This window comes from Solanum dulcamara, chromosome 12, assembly GCF_947179165.1.
Source record: "Solanum dulcamara chromosome 12, daSolDulc1.2, whole genome shotgun sequence".
Taxonomy (NCBI): Eukaryota; Viridiplantae; Streptophyta; class Magnoliopsida; order Solanales; family Solanaceae; genus Solanum; species Solanum dulcamara.
This window is the reverse complement of record NC_077248.1, coordinates 9,148,711-9,163,693: the sequence shown is the minus strand read 5'-3', so window position 1 is coordinate 9,163,693 and position 14,983 is coordinate 9,148,711. Positions and strand designations below refer to the sequence as shown.

Genomic DNA, 14,983 nt, shown 5'->3' with positions numbered 1-14,983 from the left:
ATAATATGAAGTTTGACTTTAAATTGTCAATCTAATTGAGTACGCCCGTGCTCAACTATTTCAGTTGCATAACAATTTTCAACCTAACAGCCTCGACCTTGATTTGTAATTTCTGACATATCTCATTTTACTAATTGAATTCTGAAAATGAAAACGTCACATAAGAGAAAGCATGCGTGTAATTTATAAATTGTATTTTCTATAATATATAAAAGCAACCTAATGGTAAATACTCTCATCACACAAAATGTACATTCAATAACTTAAAATACTCTAATATAAAAACAGTGATAGACCCTACTTGTACTTGGGATAGCAATAGAATATAATATATCCCTAGCTAGTACAAGCAATAATACAATACCATTAATTACATGTCTTTGTTTTGAGGAAACGAATTAAATAGATTCCATAGGTGTTGTCCTTGTTGCATAGGTGTTGAATTATTTTCCTCATGCAACAAATTTGGTAACAATTTATTTTCTTCCTCAAAGCTCCGTACTGCTTCTGCTTTTTCCTCAATTTCATTGCATTTTTCCAGTAAACTTGTCCACCATTCAACTCCGTCGTCGTCTATAGACGATGACGTTGTTTTTCCTGCAATTGGCTCGTCACAAATATTTACTACTATTTCTTTGTTGCGTTCGTCGTCTTTGTCTAATGTGTTTGTGATCATACTATTGTTGGTGCACCAAGAAATATTCTTCGTACTTGAGAAGGTCCGAGGTCGAGGTCGTGGTCTTAGTATGGTGCTTTTGGTGATCTTGAGGGTATTATTGTACTTACACTCTTGTATTTGAGGAGGAGTTATTAACTTCCTGTGTATGTGTGTGTTCCAGTAGTTTTTCACATCATTTGCTGTTCTTCCCGGCAGTCTCCCAGCAATAAGTGACCATCTAAACCAAAAAAATATGGCATCAAAGACAACTTACTACAACAGCAATAGTATATCCAGTGGGACCTAAGCAGAGTGGTGTGTACATAAATTTCTGGTCTTATTTTGTAAAAAATATAGAGGTTGTTTTTAATAGACTTTTAAGTCAAGTAGAACGAGTTCAACATAAGTTTAATAAAAACAAGTGTAAAAGCTACGATGAAAATACGATAGAAAGTAAAGTAACGACAATAAAAATAGTATAAATAAACCAAGTAAAAGAAACAACAGTTTTAATAGAACGGAGAAAGATAATAGAACCAAGCATGCTTTCCCTCAGGAAAGATAGAAAATGGTTGGACTGCCTACTCATCTATTTATCTTAATCTTCGACTTTCATATTTTTTTATTTAGGATCGATTATACTCGGTGAACTGAAAATGTGTTATTTCATGTCTAATCGCATGTCCTTGACTCTTCTTCGATTTACCTACCTTCTTAATTAATCTTTTCTATCCTAGCTAGGGTGTCCATACATCTATCTAAATATTCTCACCTCTCGTACATTCATCTTGTGAACATGTGTTCTTGATTGATCAACAATTTGCTCAATACAACATAGTTGGTCTAACAATTAACTACTCTATAGAACTTACTTTCTAAGCGTTCTGACACATTTTTATCACAAAAATATCAGATATAAACCTCCATTTCATTCATTCCACTTTAATACGATGTATAACATCATCATCAATAATCTTATTTTCTTAAATTATTGACCCAAAATAGTTGAAGCCCTCCGTGTCAAAGAGGCCTATTCTTGACTATCCATGGAAATCTTTCTACTGGATATTATTCCATCAAGTTCATTTTATATGACTGTAACTAATTGAGTAAAAAAATTTATGAAAGAGATAAAAGACTTCGGCAGATGTCAGAAAAGTATCCTAAAGGCTTTTATTTTTTAATTATTAGATATACATACGGGCTTAATATATATTAATTTTTTTGTTTCAATTTCTGTGACATAGAAAAATTTGGATTCAATTAATTTTTTTTTTATGTTTTAAAAATATTTTAAGTTGTTAATTATTATGATTATGGTACTTTTTACTTAATTTTCACATAATGTAAGTTACTCTTTTTGTCCCAATTTATGTGTCACGATGAATTTTGATAGTCAACCATATATATATATCGCTAATTATATTATATGTTTTTTAGATATTATAAATTGTTAATTATTTTATCTATTTTTTAATAGATATTTTAAGTTGTTAATTATTGTGATTTGTAGTAATTTTGACATAATATTGTTGCTTCCTTTGTTCCAATTTATGAGGTACAGATGAAATTTCGAGACTATATCAATTTTTTATAAGTTTTTTTAACTATTTAAGTTGTTAATTATTGTGATTTATAATAATTTTTACATAATTTATGATACTCCTTTATTCTAATTTATCTGGTACAAATCAAATTTCGAAAATCAACTTAAATTTTTAAATAATTTTTTAGATATTTTAAGCTATTAATTATTAATTTATGATATTTTTATATAATTTTTAAATGTATAATATATTAAAAAAATTAAAACAGAGTAATTTCCAAAAAAACGTGCCACCAAATGAACAAGTTATATACAAGATGTTGTAGGCATCTAGATTTTTTTATTAATATTAACGACGAGATCTATTATCGCTTTTTGCATGTTCTCTAAAATTTAATATAGGTGCAAATTCTCCCAATTTGTACAAGCATCCATCGAAGAGAAATGAAATTATTATCCAAAATTAAGGGAGGTGGTCCACGTGTATTAAAGCCAAAGGAATTCAAAGTGAACCAAAAAACCTAAAATAGGAAAAGATAATGTGTCCACATGTATAAGAAGTTTATGAATGCAACTTTTGATTCGTACATTCTTGTAAGGTATAAATAACATATTTAAAACATCCTTTAAATCTTTTAATCATAAGCATATCATGTTATAATATAGTGTTATAGGTGTTTACGGATCAATTTGAATGGGTTATTAATTAAAATTGAATTTAATCAAATTTTAAATTATTAAAATCAAACTAAATTAAATATACATTTATCGATTTAATTGTTATCGATTTGATTTGATTAAGTTCGATTAATAATTATATATGAAAATAAAAGAAATAATTGATTCAAAAGGAAAAAAAGACAACAATTCATTCAAAAGAAAATGAATTATCTCACACTATTTTGGATCTTATAATTCTTGTACCAGAACTTTGATTGTGTTTAACTTCCTGCTTATATTGTTATCTAATCTAACGTACTAAACAATATAAACTTACTGAATAATGCATAAGCTACCAATATTGCTGCACAAATATACCTACTCTTTTTCATTAGACTGTTGCATTCTTCTCATAAAAAACTATTCATAACAAATAATATTATATATATATATATATTGAAGATAATGACGGATGAGTTGAACACACTTCATCAAAACGTTATATAATATATACAAAAAATTTACGTTTCACAATATTACTTCTTATGAATATATATTAATTCTTGAATATTTTGAACGAAATTTTTGACTTGTGTCATTAAAAATATTATGTGACATCAATTGAAGTGTTTGAACATGAACTTGCCTGTTGCCTAGAAGCGTATGAAGTCTCAAAATGAGATCTATTTCATCTGGAGCGAAGTCACCTTTCTTGATGTGTGGCCTTAGATAATTCAACCACCTCAATCTACAACTCTTTCGACATCTATTTAAACCTGAACATATCACATAAAATTTAAGAAAGGAATAAAGATAGAGAAAATAATAATAATTGAAGCGACACTAGTAATCTGCCTATGGATTTGATCAAATCCAGTAGATTTTACTGATTAATATATTAGTGTTAATAAATTCATTAAATATGTATAAATATAAAATTTAAAATTTAATTATTATCACTTAAAATTATAATTATAATATTTAAAATCTATAAAATTGAAAATGCTGATTTCTCCTCTCAATATTAATAATAGTAGTGTGTTTACCAGCTCTAGAAGGAACAAGATGCCACTTTCCTTCTCCATACTTGTCAATACATTTCCTCAAAAGAATATCTTCTTCTTCAGTCCATGTACCTTTCCTCACTCCCAATGACTTAGCAATAGTAGTAGTATTCATGATATGTACTGCAAATGATTACGAAACCAAAAACAATGATTGAGTTTAAGCAAAAGCACGCAAGCTATAGTCTAGATACTTCCCTTTGTTTTTATTTAAGGGCCCGCTCGATTATCGCAATTAACGTAGATTTTAATTTTATGAGTTTTTAAATTTTATAATAATAATTAAATTTAGTATTTATATTTGTTAATAAATTTATTAATATAAATACATATTTGAATAAAGTTGTAGGAGTTTAATTTTATGAGCTTCTAAATTTTATAATAACAATTTTAAATACCAATAATTAAGTTTTAGAATTTAACATTTATATATATTATTTAAACTTATTAATACAAATATATTATTTGAATAAAATTTACTGAATTTATCCATACATACATGCATGCTATTAGCTCCGCCTTTGAATTTAAAATATTTTCAAATTTTATAATCGTAAATATCAACTTACTTTTTAGTTTTGTATGATTTTAAAAATGTTATGCGGACTATAAATATGAAAGAATTACCAAATTAAAATAGAGACGAAAGAAATTAATGTAAATTAGTCACAACAAGGGAGTGATAAAATTAAATATTTGGACAAAAAATTAAAACAAAATAATAATAAAACACAACTATAGGAAAAGACCTTTTAGAAGTTCTTTGCTTTGGTGGTGCTTTCCTTTTTTGCTCTTTCCACAAATTTGTTAGACAAAATGAGTGTGTCTATCTATGTATCTATATAGAGATTGGGAGTAACAGTGAACTCTAGACGGGACGTGGATGGATTATAATCACTAGTGACACTTACACACTAGTGTGCGACAGGTAGGGGTGTATATGGACCGGATTAGTTCGATTTTTTTACAAATTAAATCAAATCATTTGTGTCGGGTTATTGAATCTATAAACCAAATCAAATCAATAAAAGTTGGGTTTTTCGATATCAATTTTTCTCGGGTTTTGGATTTTTTCAGGGTTTTCGGGTTTTTTGGGTTTCTCGGGTTTTTCATAGTATCTAATAAAAAGCAAAGAGCAGTGCTTCTTAAAAAGAGTTCTAGTACAAAATATCAACATATAAAATGGAGGCATAACACTGTTTGAAGTTTTAACTTTATAATATAACTTTATAAGATGAGCTTTTTTTGTATATTATTTAGATGAGCTTCTCAAGTCCAAATCTAAATGTAAGAAAGAAAACAAAAATTTTGAAAAATTTTAAAAAAATATTTATAAATTATATTTTAATAAATATTTTTATGTATAACATACTTTAAAAGTAGTATATCTATAATCGGGTCGGTTTGGGTTCGGTTTGACGTTTTTAGTTAAAATCAAACCAACCCTATAATGGTCGGGGTTTTTGTCCAAACACCAAACCACTAGTCGGGTTTTTTTCCGGTTTGGTTCGATTTGTCGGTTTGGAGCAGTTTATCAGTTTGCCCTATACAGCCCTAGCCACAGGTAATACATCATCACATAATATTAATATTATATATTAGATTATGTATAAAAGTTACTATATATTATTATAATATGTTTTTAATTTATTTGAAATTTTAAAAAATGAATTGTGTGTGATTGTAATTTTTAGGAAAAAGAATTTGAAATTTAATCAAACTTCTTCAATTTTTCACGAAATCACCTCAAATTTCAAGAGTAGCGTCTCTCTGAATTTGATACCAAAATCTGATATCTTTTGAGCTTGAATTCAATGAGACACATTTAAAATTTCTTCAAAATTTTAAAACTTTAGCCTCCTTTAAAGGTAGAATTTTCTCCACAACTCTAAATAACTTGAAATTTTGAACTAGACTCAAAAAACACTAAAAAACAAGAAAAGAGTGTCAAAAACAACAAAAAAAATGGATCAAAATAATTTTTTGAAATTTTGAGTCTACTTCGGCGATGCATTTTGGCGATATGCCAAACTATTCGGCGATCCGCCGAATTGATAGATGTCACGTCGAAACAGTAAAACAATCATAACTTTCTATTTTATTGAGTCTATGTTCAAAATTTCAACTGATTTGGAGTTGTGGAGAAAATTATACTATTAAAAAATGTAACGACCCGAACCGTCATTAATTTCAATTAAAAAGAAATCACAAAAATTTGGCTTGACTGGATCCCACCACCCCCGCCAGAGCAGGATGGTCATGTCGGAGCAGCGCCGCCAAAGAGAAAAATCGTGGGACAGAACTTAAGTCACGATTTTTTTATTTTCTTCACTTCCCCCAAGTGGAGGTTAGAGGCGAGGGTTTCTCCATAAAGGCTGCTCTTGAATGAAGAAGAGGCGGGGAGGGAATCTTAGCTTTTGGAAGACTTTAATTCGTGGAATTCAACCTAGTCTTGCCCATGGAACATCTGTAACTAGCGATTTCAGTAGTGTTATCTCTCTGCGAATGTTTGATGCCTAGGTAGGCTAGGCTTCTCTTTTCTGAGTGGTAAACCTATACCTACTGTGTAATATAGAAGGGAAATTAATGAGAATTCATATACTAAGCTGCGGGTCATGGGTTATGGGCAGAGATTCGATTATTATAGGGTCAAATTAGAACGCGACCTGGGTAGAAGGGTGCTACAGTGAATAGAGAAGTTATTGATTGAGATGTTTTGTGTACAGCTAGTTAGTTTATATCGGTCATAGAATCTCATACAGAAAAAAAATAAAATCGGTAGATTTTGAGGTTAGACCTGGCAGGTTGTGGTGGAGACATTGATTGTGTCCTGAATTGTCTTAAATGTGTAATTGAGTTACTTATGACATGCCTAGACGTGTACGGATAAAGGTAACATGTTAGTTCTTATATAAACGCGCAATTGCTAGCTTATTTTGTGATGAACCTGTTCTTGGTGTTATAAATGTTGTGAGTGTTGAATGTAATTATGAATGTGGTATGTTTGGATCGGGTGCCACATTTCGACACGTATTGGATGTCATCCAAATAGTATAATCGTATTTTATATTTATATACTTAGAAGTTGAGGTTTCTAGTTGCCAGAGAGTGTCAGCATTGTGATCTCCATGAATAACTGGGGTAGGGATTGTGGCTATCAAGAACTCAAGTGAGGAGTAGAGTGTGGTTGTGAGAAGGATATGTTTTATGTTGTGAGACAATTAGACCAACTAGTTAAGGTTGGGCGAAATCATTGAATGGTTAAAGTTGCTAAGTGGGGACTATTGGGGTGATGGAATAATAGTAAGGTGGGTCCCTAACCCACAGTTTTAAGTTGTGAGTAGGGTGGTAGTGGAACTGTGTTGTTTAGGGTGGTGAATACAATAAGGGCGAGAATGAGGAGTGCACTTATTGGGCTGGGGTGGCTAAATTGAGAAAATCTAAGTATGAGGATATCTCTTACTTTTTTGTTCATATATTATGCGGTGAGTATCAGATTGAACGATGATGCCTATCAGTACGTGTTGTTTGTACTGATACTACTCTTGTTATGCCACTTGACATAGTTTGGTTGCAGGGTCGGTTATATTTTGTAGGTGAAGACAAAGGCGATCTTCCAGCAGTTTCCATTTTTTCCTTATCTTGGTAGAAGCTGGGTCATTGGCCTTTATTTTATTTCTACTCTTAGTAGCTCTTGTATCTGTTTAGACTAGTATCTTGGGGGGGTATATATAATTGAATAAACTAATGTGTAATATAGTTTTCTTTAGAAATGTTGGTTAATTGTTCAATTTTGTTTTAAAATCCGCAACTGTTCTTATATAAGGGTTCTCCTACTTAGGGTGTATAGTGGGTGCCCGCACGGCCGATGGGTTGGGTCGTGACAAAAAATATTGAAGTTTTGGAATTTTGAAAAAAAATTAAGTGTGTCTTGTTGAGATGGGTTGAATTCGAGCTCAAAAGATATTGGTTTTGATAACTAGACTGGAGGGACGCTACTGTTGAATTTTGAGGTGATTTCGTGAAAAATTGAACAAGTTGGAAATTTTTAGTTCTTATTGTCCTTCATGTGTGCTTGGTGGTGTTGAATAAGAAGAAGCAAAAATATTACATTTTATCCAAAACTCTAATTAAAAAGTGTTAAAAGTTGTTTGGATAATTTTGCAAAATCAGAGTTAAAAATAATAACTTAGATGAACCTTTTCTCAAACTGTAATGACATAGATGAGCTAAATTTTTAACGAATGACATAAATAAATCTTTTCTAAAAGTCCAATGAAGAGAGTTGCTACGCCACATGTCGCAAATTGCAAAGACAGCGCGACCAAGGAGGTTTTAATTAAGTTGTATATTGTGTCGATTTTTCAATTTGGTTATGTGTTATTCAATTTCAGTTTTTTGATTTTTGGTTTTAAAAAAGTGTAATCTAATTCAAATAAAAAAAATTGATTTGGTTCGATTTTTCTCTTTTTGATTTGATTTTTTTCGATTCGACTATTCGGTTATGGCAATAATTAATAGAATAATCAACGTTAAATTTACATGCTTTAATTTTTTTTTACATATAATGAGAAGTAATAATATTGAATCTCTTAAATATGCTTTCTAATATAAGTCATGAGTAAAGTTTTAAAACACAATATTTAGTGAAATAAGAATGACTAGCGAATCGGGCCTAAATATCCTAGTACGATAAATTACTAATAGGAAAACTTATGAAACTAGGCAAAAATTCAAACTGAATTATGGAAAAAAACTATAGTTTGAAAATATTATTAAAAACCACTATACATTGATTTTATAGCAAATTATATGTTTATAATTATCGTCCTAAAATACATTCTATTTTCACTCCCCTGGACCTATTCTCTCTCTCTCTCTCTTCCTGATTACTTCCCTCTTATTTCTCGCTTCTCTCTCCCCTTTTTCTTCTAATTGGTTTTACTTTCTCTCTCTTCTTCATTCATTCTCTCTTATTTCTCACTTTTCTCTCTACTTTTATATTACTTTCTTTTCAATATTCCAATTAGATTTTGAAGAATTCAAAATCATAATCTTATTAAATTAGGTAGCTTTCTTTCGTGTATGTATTCATCGAGCTAACCCCAGTATTATTTAATTTTATTTTGTATTTTCATATTTATCCATATCGTACCCTCAATCCTCTGTATTTTATTTTTGCATTATGTATTTTTTGCATTTAATATCGTTATTTCGGAAATCTTGATGCAATGTTCATTTTCAATTCATGCATGTTAATTATACTTTTGTAATTGCAATTCGTTTACATACGCGTACCTAACTAATATGTATTCATACTTATTGTCCCCATTTGATTTGTATTTTCATAAACAAATAACATTTGTATTCATTTAAGCATTACGTATTCATGTCTATTCAAAGCGATTAACCAACTAGTTTGGTGTTGACACCCAATTTTGACACTCCAACACGCAAATTAGCTATCAAGTTTCTTTAAATTTCGAACATTTTTTAAATAATTAGCTATTATAAAAACAAAGATATTTTCATGTTATTCTTAACTATTTTTATCTTTTTTATAAATTTTAATATAATATACATATTTCTATATAACTATATCTTTGATTACTATTTATGTGGTTATTCGAAAATTATCGTAAAAGATTTTATTTTTTACTAAATACATTGTTAGTTAGGTTAATTTAATTATAGTTTGTATTTTTGAAACTTTTAGCTTTTTCTATAAAAAAAACCATTCTCCACATAGAAAATTGATGAAGAATTTGGGGGTTTTTGGAGCCTATATAAAAGCTCATATTCTTATTAAGAAGAGGGAAGAAGTGAGAGGTTTTTAGCCACCCAAAGTTAGAAATTTTCTTAACTTGGCTAGGATTTTGGATTTTTATCCCCAGCCTAAAAGTTGTGAAAATTTCTAAGAACAGTGTTCTTATAATATCGAACCCACGAAGGTTCGAGTCTAAATTTTTAATTTTTCTTTTTGTAGATTGGAGATCCATCAAGTTCTTGGGTGGTGGTGAAATTGTCTTCTGTTCGTCGTCTTCAGTCTCGCTGTTCGGAAAGAAGTAAAATATTTTCTCAGCTTTATTTTATTTAATTATTTCACATTTAGTTGATTCGTAATCTTATTTTTTTTAGTTAGCATGTATTAAAAATAATTAGATTAATGATAGAAATTTCTTATAGTTAGCATGTGTTAGGATTAATTAGCTATCATTTATTAGGATTATTTCATGAAAGCTTTTAGTTTTATTCATTATTTTTCAAGTAGTTTTCTTTGACAATATATATTTTCATGTTTTCAATTTCTTCTTTTAACATGATTTAGATAACAAAAATATGCTTAAAGTTGTTATTTAATTATAACTTTCATGGCCGAATTGATTTAATTCTTTCTTTAAAATTGGGCTAGTTAGCATGTTGTTAGTTATTTCTAGGATGCCCATCAATTTGATAACTTAAAATATCATGATATATTCCTTGGTTTAGCTTAAAATGAGTAAATGCTTATGTAATTTTATTTTGGTATATGTGATATCAATTCGAGTCCATCTTTGGACTCTATCCTTGCATATCATTGAGTTTTGAGTCTCCCATCATCTTGCTTGAATTGCTGGAAAGTTAATACATGGAAATGAAGCTAACATATACATGATTTGAATATTGATATTGGGCTATATACACGAAATACAAGTGGAAACCAGTGTCATATACACTGATATACAATAAGAATATAGTTTGATATGCAAGAAAACAATGTTGTATACACTGATATACAGTATATATACAGTCTGATATACAGTGATATACAACAGATACAGAGAACAAATAGGTGGTATACAGTATATATACAATCCGATATATAGTATATATATAACTGCAATATACAATGAAATTGTGCTTAAGACCCAAAACGCAGATGACCCAACAATTTAGTCCAGGCGTACAGAAACTAAGTATCGGGCTATATTTTCATGTGTTATTTATTGTTAATTTAGATTAATTTGGGTTGTAATAATTTATTTACTTATTTTATTTATGCTTGCTTTGTTTAGGATTGTACCCCTGTGTGGACCGCTTATTTGTATCTCATTTTCCTATTATGTATCTCCATTCAGTTTATTCATAAAGCTTGTATAAATATGGTTTTTTGGGGCAATGGAATGTTTCAAATGACGTTATACATCCTTCAAATCACTAGGCCTATTTTTGACGCAAAAAGATCACATATCTATTTAGGATGCGCAATAACTGTTTATGTGCTATATGCTATAACTGGTTTTGTGAATCTGTTGCTTCATTTGGATACATGCTAGTCCACTTTTTTAGAATTTTTTCTAGAGCCTCATAGGCATAAATATCGAATCACTATCGAAAGTTCATCCAAATACTCTATGAGTCTTTAGTTTTCCAACAAAATTCGAACTTTATTCTCAAATCATAAACCTTGCTCTCTCATCTCAAAAAAAGGTTGATGTTTTATTAAAAATAAAAATAAAATTTCAAGCTGATCGAACTATGTAGGACCTGAATTCTCCCTTGTGAAATACTTAGGCAGCCTTTTAAGGCTCGTTTTTGTCTTTGAAGTTTTTAGTTTTTCCTCATTCTTTCACTTCTTCTGCATCTAAGAAGAATGAGGGTACAAACGTTGAAGAACAAGAAATCCGTGATTCAACACAAGTCAACCTTTCTCACACATCAATCCTAAAATTAAAATGGATCAATTTCTGTCAATTTAGTCTTTCTTCACCATGGATTAGTTTGTCTTCAAACAAAGCAATATTTATATATTTTTGTGTGATATTTTGTATTAATTATTACAAACACGAACTAATACTTTGGCTTTTGAGTTATTCTTCTCTTTCAGGAAGAAACTGATTTGTGTCGAAAATCAAACTTGCTTACTTCGCAAAGATTCAGGGTTCAACAAAGTTGATTCTTTTTTCTTTTGTAGAGGTTGTTGTCAAAGGATATCATGCGATAAATGATTGGATCTCAATTTTGAGAGGTCAATACCTTCTTCCTAACTAAGAAGTTTTCTTTGTATGCAGGAGAGACGACATTATTTCAAGAGAGGAAATCACGGCAATCCCAAATCTACTACAACATTCAACCACAAACTTTAACCCTAATATTTTTCAGTTCTTTAATCTAAGAAAAATCATAATCCTTTCTCAAGAGATTTTGCATGGACAAGAGTTAATGGTAAATAATGATGACCTTAAATTTCACAAGACACCAATACACAGCCTGAAAGATAATTGGGGGAGTCTTTGACTATGAACTCTTTCTCCTATATGTTGTTACTTATTTTCTTTATACCGACCCTGCTTTCACACATTTCTCATATCTTTACCGAAAAATTCTCCGATAATAGTCGAAGATGGTTATAACAATGTATGATTTTCGTGAATAGTTGGAAAAATTCAAGTAATAAGAGACAATCCCAAAAATAACACAACAAGTGATTCCTGTAGAAAATTGAAAGAACACACCAATATATAATCTCTGAGGAATATCTGAAAATTAATACAAAGATAGATGTCCTCACCTATGGTTGAGAGGACGCGGAATGTGTTGGTGTAAATAAGCAAAAGACACTCTCCAACTGAAGATGTCAACGAGCACTAGACTTATGAGACGTTACTCTGAGTTTGTCTAAATCTTTAAATTATTTTATATATCATATCTGCAAGAGCTATACACACCTGATTCTCATCGCGATGAGATACGTAGGTAGCCCTTCTTGGGTTCGGTATTTTCTTTTTCAACAAAAAAATAAAAAATAGAAAATAAATAAAATAAAAAATTGTGTACTTATTTTAAGAGTCATATCTTCTTGATTGAGATGAATATAGATAGGAGCATGCGAAATATTCGATATGATAAAACAGATTAGCTTTGTGGTAAATCATAGTTCTGTTGGTATCTTTCATTTGTACTTTTGTGATGCTTGAAAATTCTCTTACAGGCATTCAAGGTAAGAATAAAATCAACCTGATGGCTTCATGTGCATTGTGTGGTGAGATTTAGATTAAAATTCAATTGCATCGCACTATTGATCTAGTACTTGGCCTGCATGTTTGTTGAGGCAAAATCCTGATTAATGTTTGATTTGAGAAAGGATTGTAGGCCTTTTTTGACCCGATTGTGCCTTTCAAAGCTTACCAAATAGCATTAATCCCTAGTTTTCCCACTTTGAGCCTAAAACTTTTTCTTTGGACGACCACATCTTAATCCTTTCTCTTTTGAGTGCTTACATGCACTATCCCTCTCTTGGCCCAACCTTCTTGAGCGCATCAAAGACATGCAAATTATGGAAGAAGATTCAACTTTGAAATTGCCAAAGACAAAAGATATAAAGTCTTCAAAGTCAAGAAAGCAAATACAACTTCAAAAAAAAAGGGTTGAAAGAGATAAAAAAAATACTCCTATAAGATCGATGTAAGACAAAAAGGAAAATACTCCAATAAAAGAGGAGAAACCTCAACAGGAAGGAGTGAAAAGAGAAAAAGCTCCAAAAATAAAAATTAAAAAAGAAGTCAAAAATCTAAGAAGGAGATAACAAAGAGGATCGGGCAACAAAATGCGTATCAATCATAAAAAGCACTAATTTAGTATAACGTTTAAGGAGAGATTAAGTCACTTTTATCCCAAATAAATATCCTACACGTCCTTAAGCCTACATTACAAGCCAATAACAAGCCCTACATGATCTCATTCCAAATATTCTCACATTAGTGGAGACTTACATGCAAGCCAAGCATATGATATCACAATTGCATGTGTTGAACATTCTTGAGAGTGTGAGTGCACTTTGCAAAATGTCTTCAAATCAACACTTCAGATATGTATGAAATAAGACTTTCTTTATCGTGAGGGCACTTGAAATATGAGGATTGGTATAATTCTAAACCTTTGTTGGAAGCAAGATGAAAAAAATCATGTCGACACTTAAGTATGTTTGAGGTACTACTTGAAGCTATAGGAATTATCTCAAAGTCAATCTCAGTTATAAGAAAGGAAATGAGTAATATTTCTATGCAATCCTAACTGTTGGTACCAATTGTAGTTAAAATATGACTATCTCTTTACATTCTCTAAAAAAAATTGCATTTGTCCTTTAAAATTGGATGGTTTGCTTTAAATAATGTGACATTAGACTAATCCCATTGGTGTGCGATGCCTATTTTACTTTATTGGATCATCTATATGAAAAGGGTGGCATATTTCGTGTTTTTAAGCTAAAAATATTGCAAGAAAAATATTTTTCCATTTCATTATGTTCATATTACACATGTGTCAATTGATGGTCTCTTCTTAGATTTTGCAGTATTCATCATCCACATGATTGGAACTACATTTGACCTGATTTCTGCACCAACAGAATATGTAGGTGCCACAATGGCTCGGTTATGTTCCCCGTAAGATTTTTATTTCTCCCTTACAATAAAAATGGGGATCAAATTTTTGAGAAGATCTCAAAAATTCACAAGAAGATACTATTTCCAGCAAATCAAGATTGAAGATCATGTTAGTATATGCAACTGGAACAAAATTTTCAACAAGAATGTCGAAATTATTTTTTTCAGCAGCTCGAGATTTGTTAAGAGATCTAACTGGGACAGAATTTTTGAGAAAGATCTCAAAAATTCCGTAAAAAATTATCAGAAGTTCGAAGTCAACTTTAAATGATCTCCAACATTGGTTTATTTAACAACACCACGATTTGGAATTTAAATTATAATATATTTGGATCGAAATAGGGATTCATTACCTAAAATATCTTGGTTTATTTAACAACTGCTATGTCTCCAAAATGAGCCTTGTTTTGTAAGAGTATGGTGGAAGAACGATTATGAACTTCTCCAAATTTCCTTTAAAGATCTATCAACATTTTGAAACTTTTTAGAAAAACAAAGTAAGAAAATTGAGGAGTTTTTGAATTGGGTTTCAGGAAAAAGAGAGATAATGAGGAACAAAGAGTCTTGTAAGTAACAGGAATAATGAGGGAGTAAATTATGGGAGGTTACCAAATATAATCGGAAGTTTAAT

At 30.3% G+C, this 14,983-nt stretch overlaps 1 protein-coding gene across 1 annotated transcript; it reads right to left on the bottom strand.

Moving 5' to 3' along the window:
* Positions 1-277: 277 nt before the first annotated feature.
* LOC129876468 (transcription factor MYB1-like) lies at positions 278-4,043 on the bottom strand. The gene is made up of 3 exons (XM_055951918.1): positions 3,911-4,043; positions 3,511-3,640; positions 278-896 (listed from the first exon to the last, which is right to left on the bottom strand). Exons 1-3 carry the CDS (start codon positions 4,041-4,043, stop codon positions 371-373), a joined length of 789 nt encoding a protein of 262 aa, XP_055807893.1. The 3' UTR covers positions 278-370.
* Positions 4,044-14,983: the final 10,940 nt, after the last annotated feature.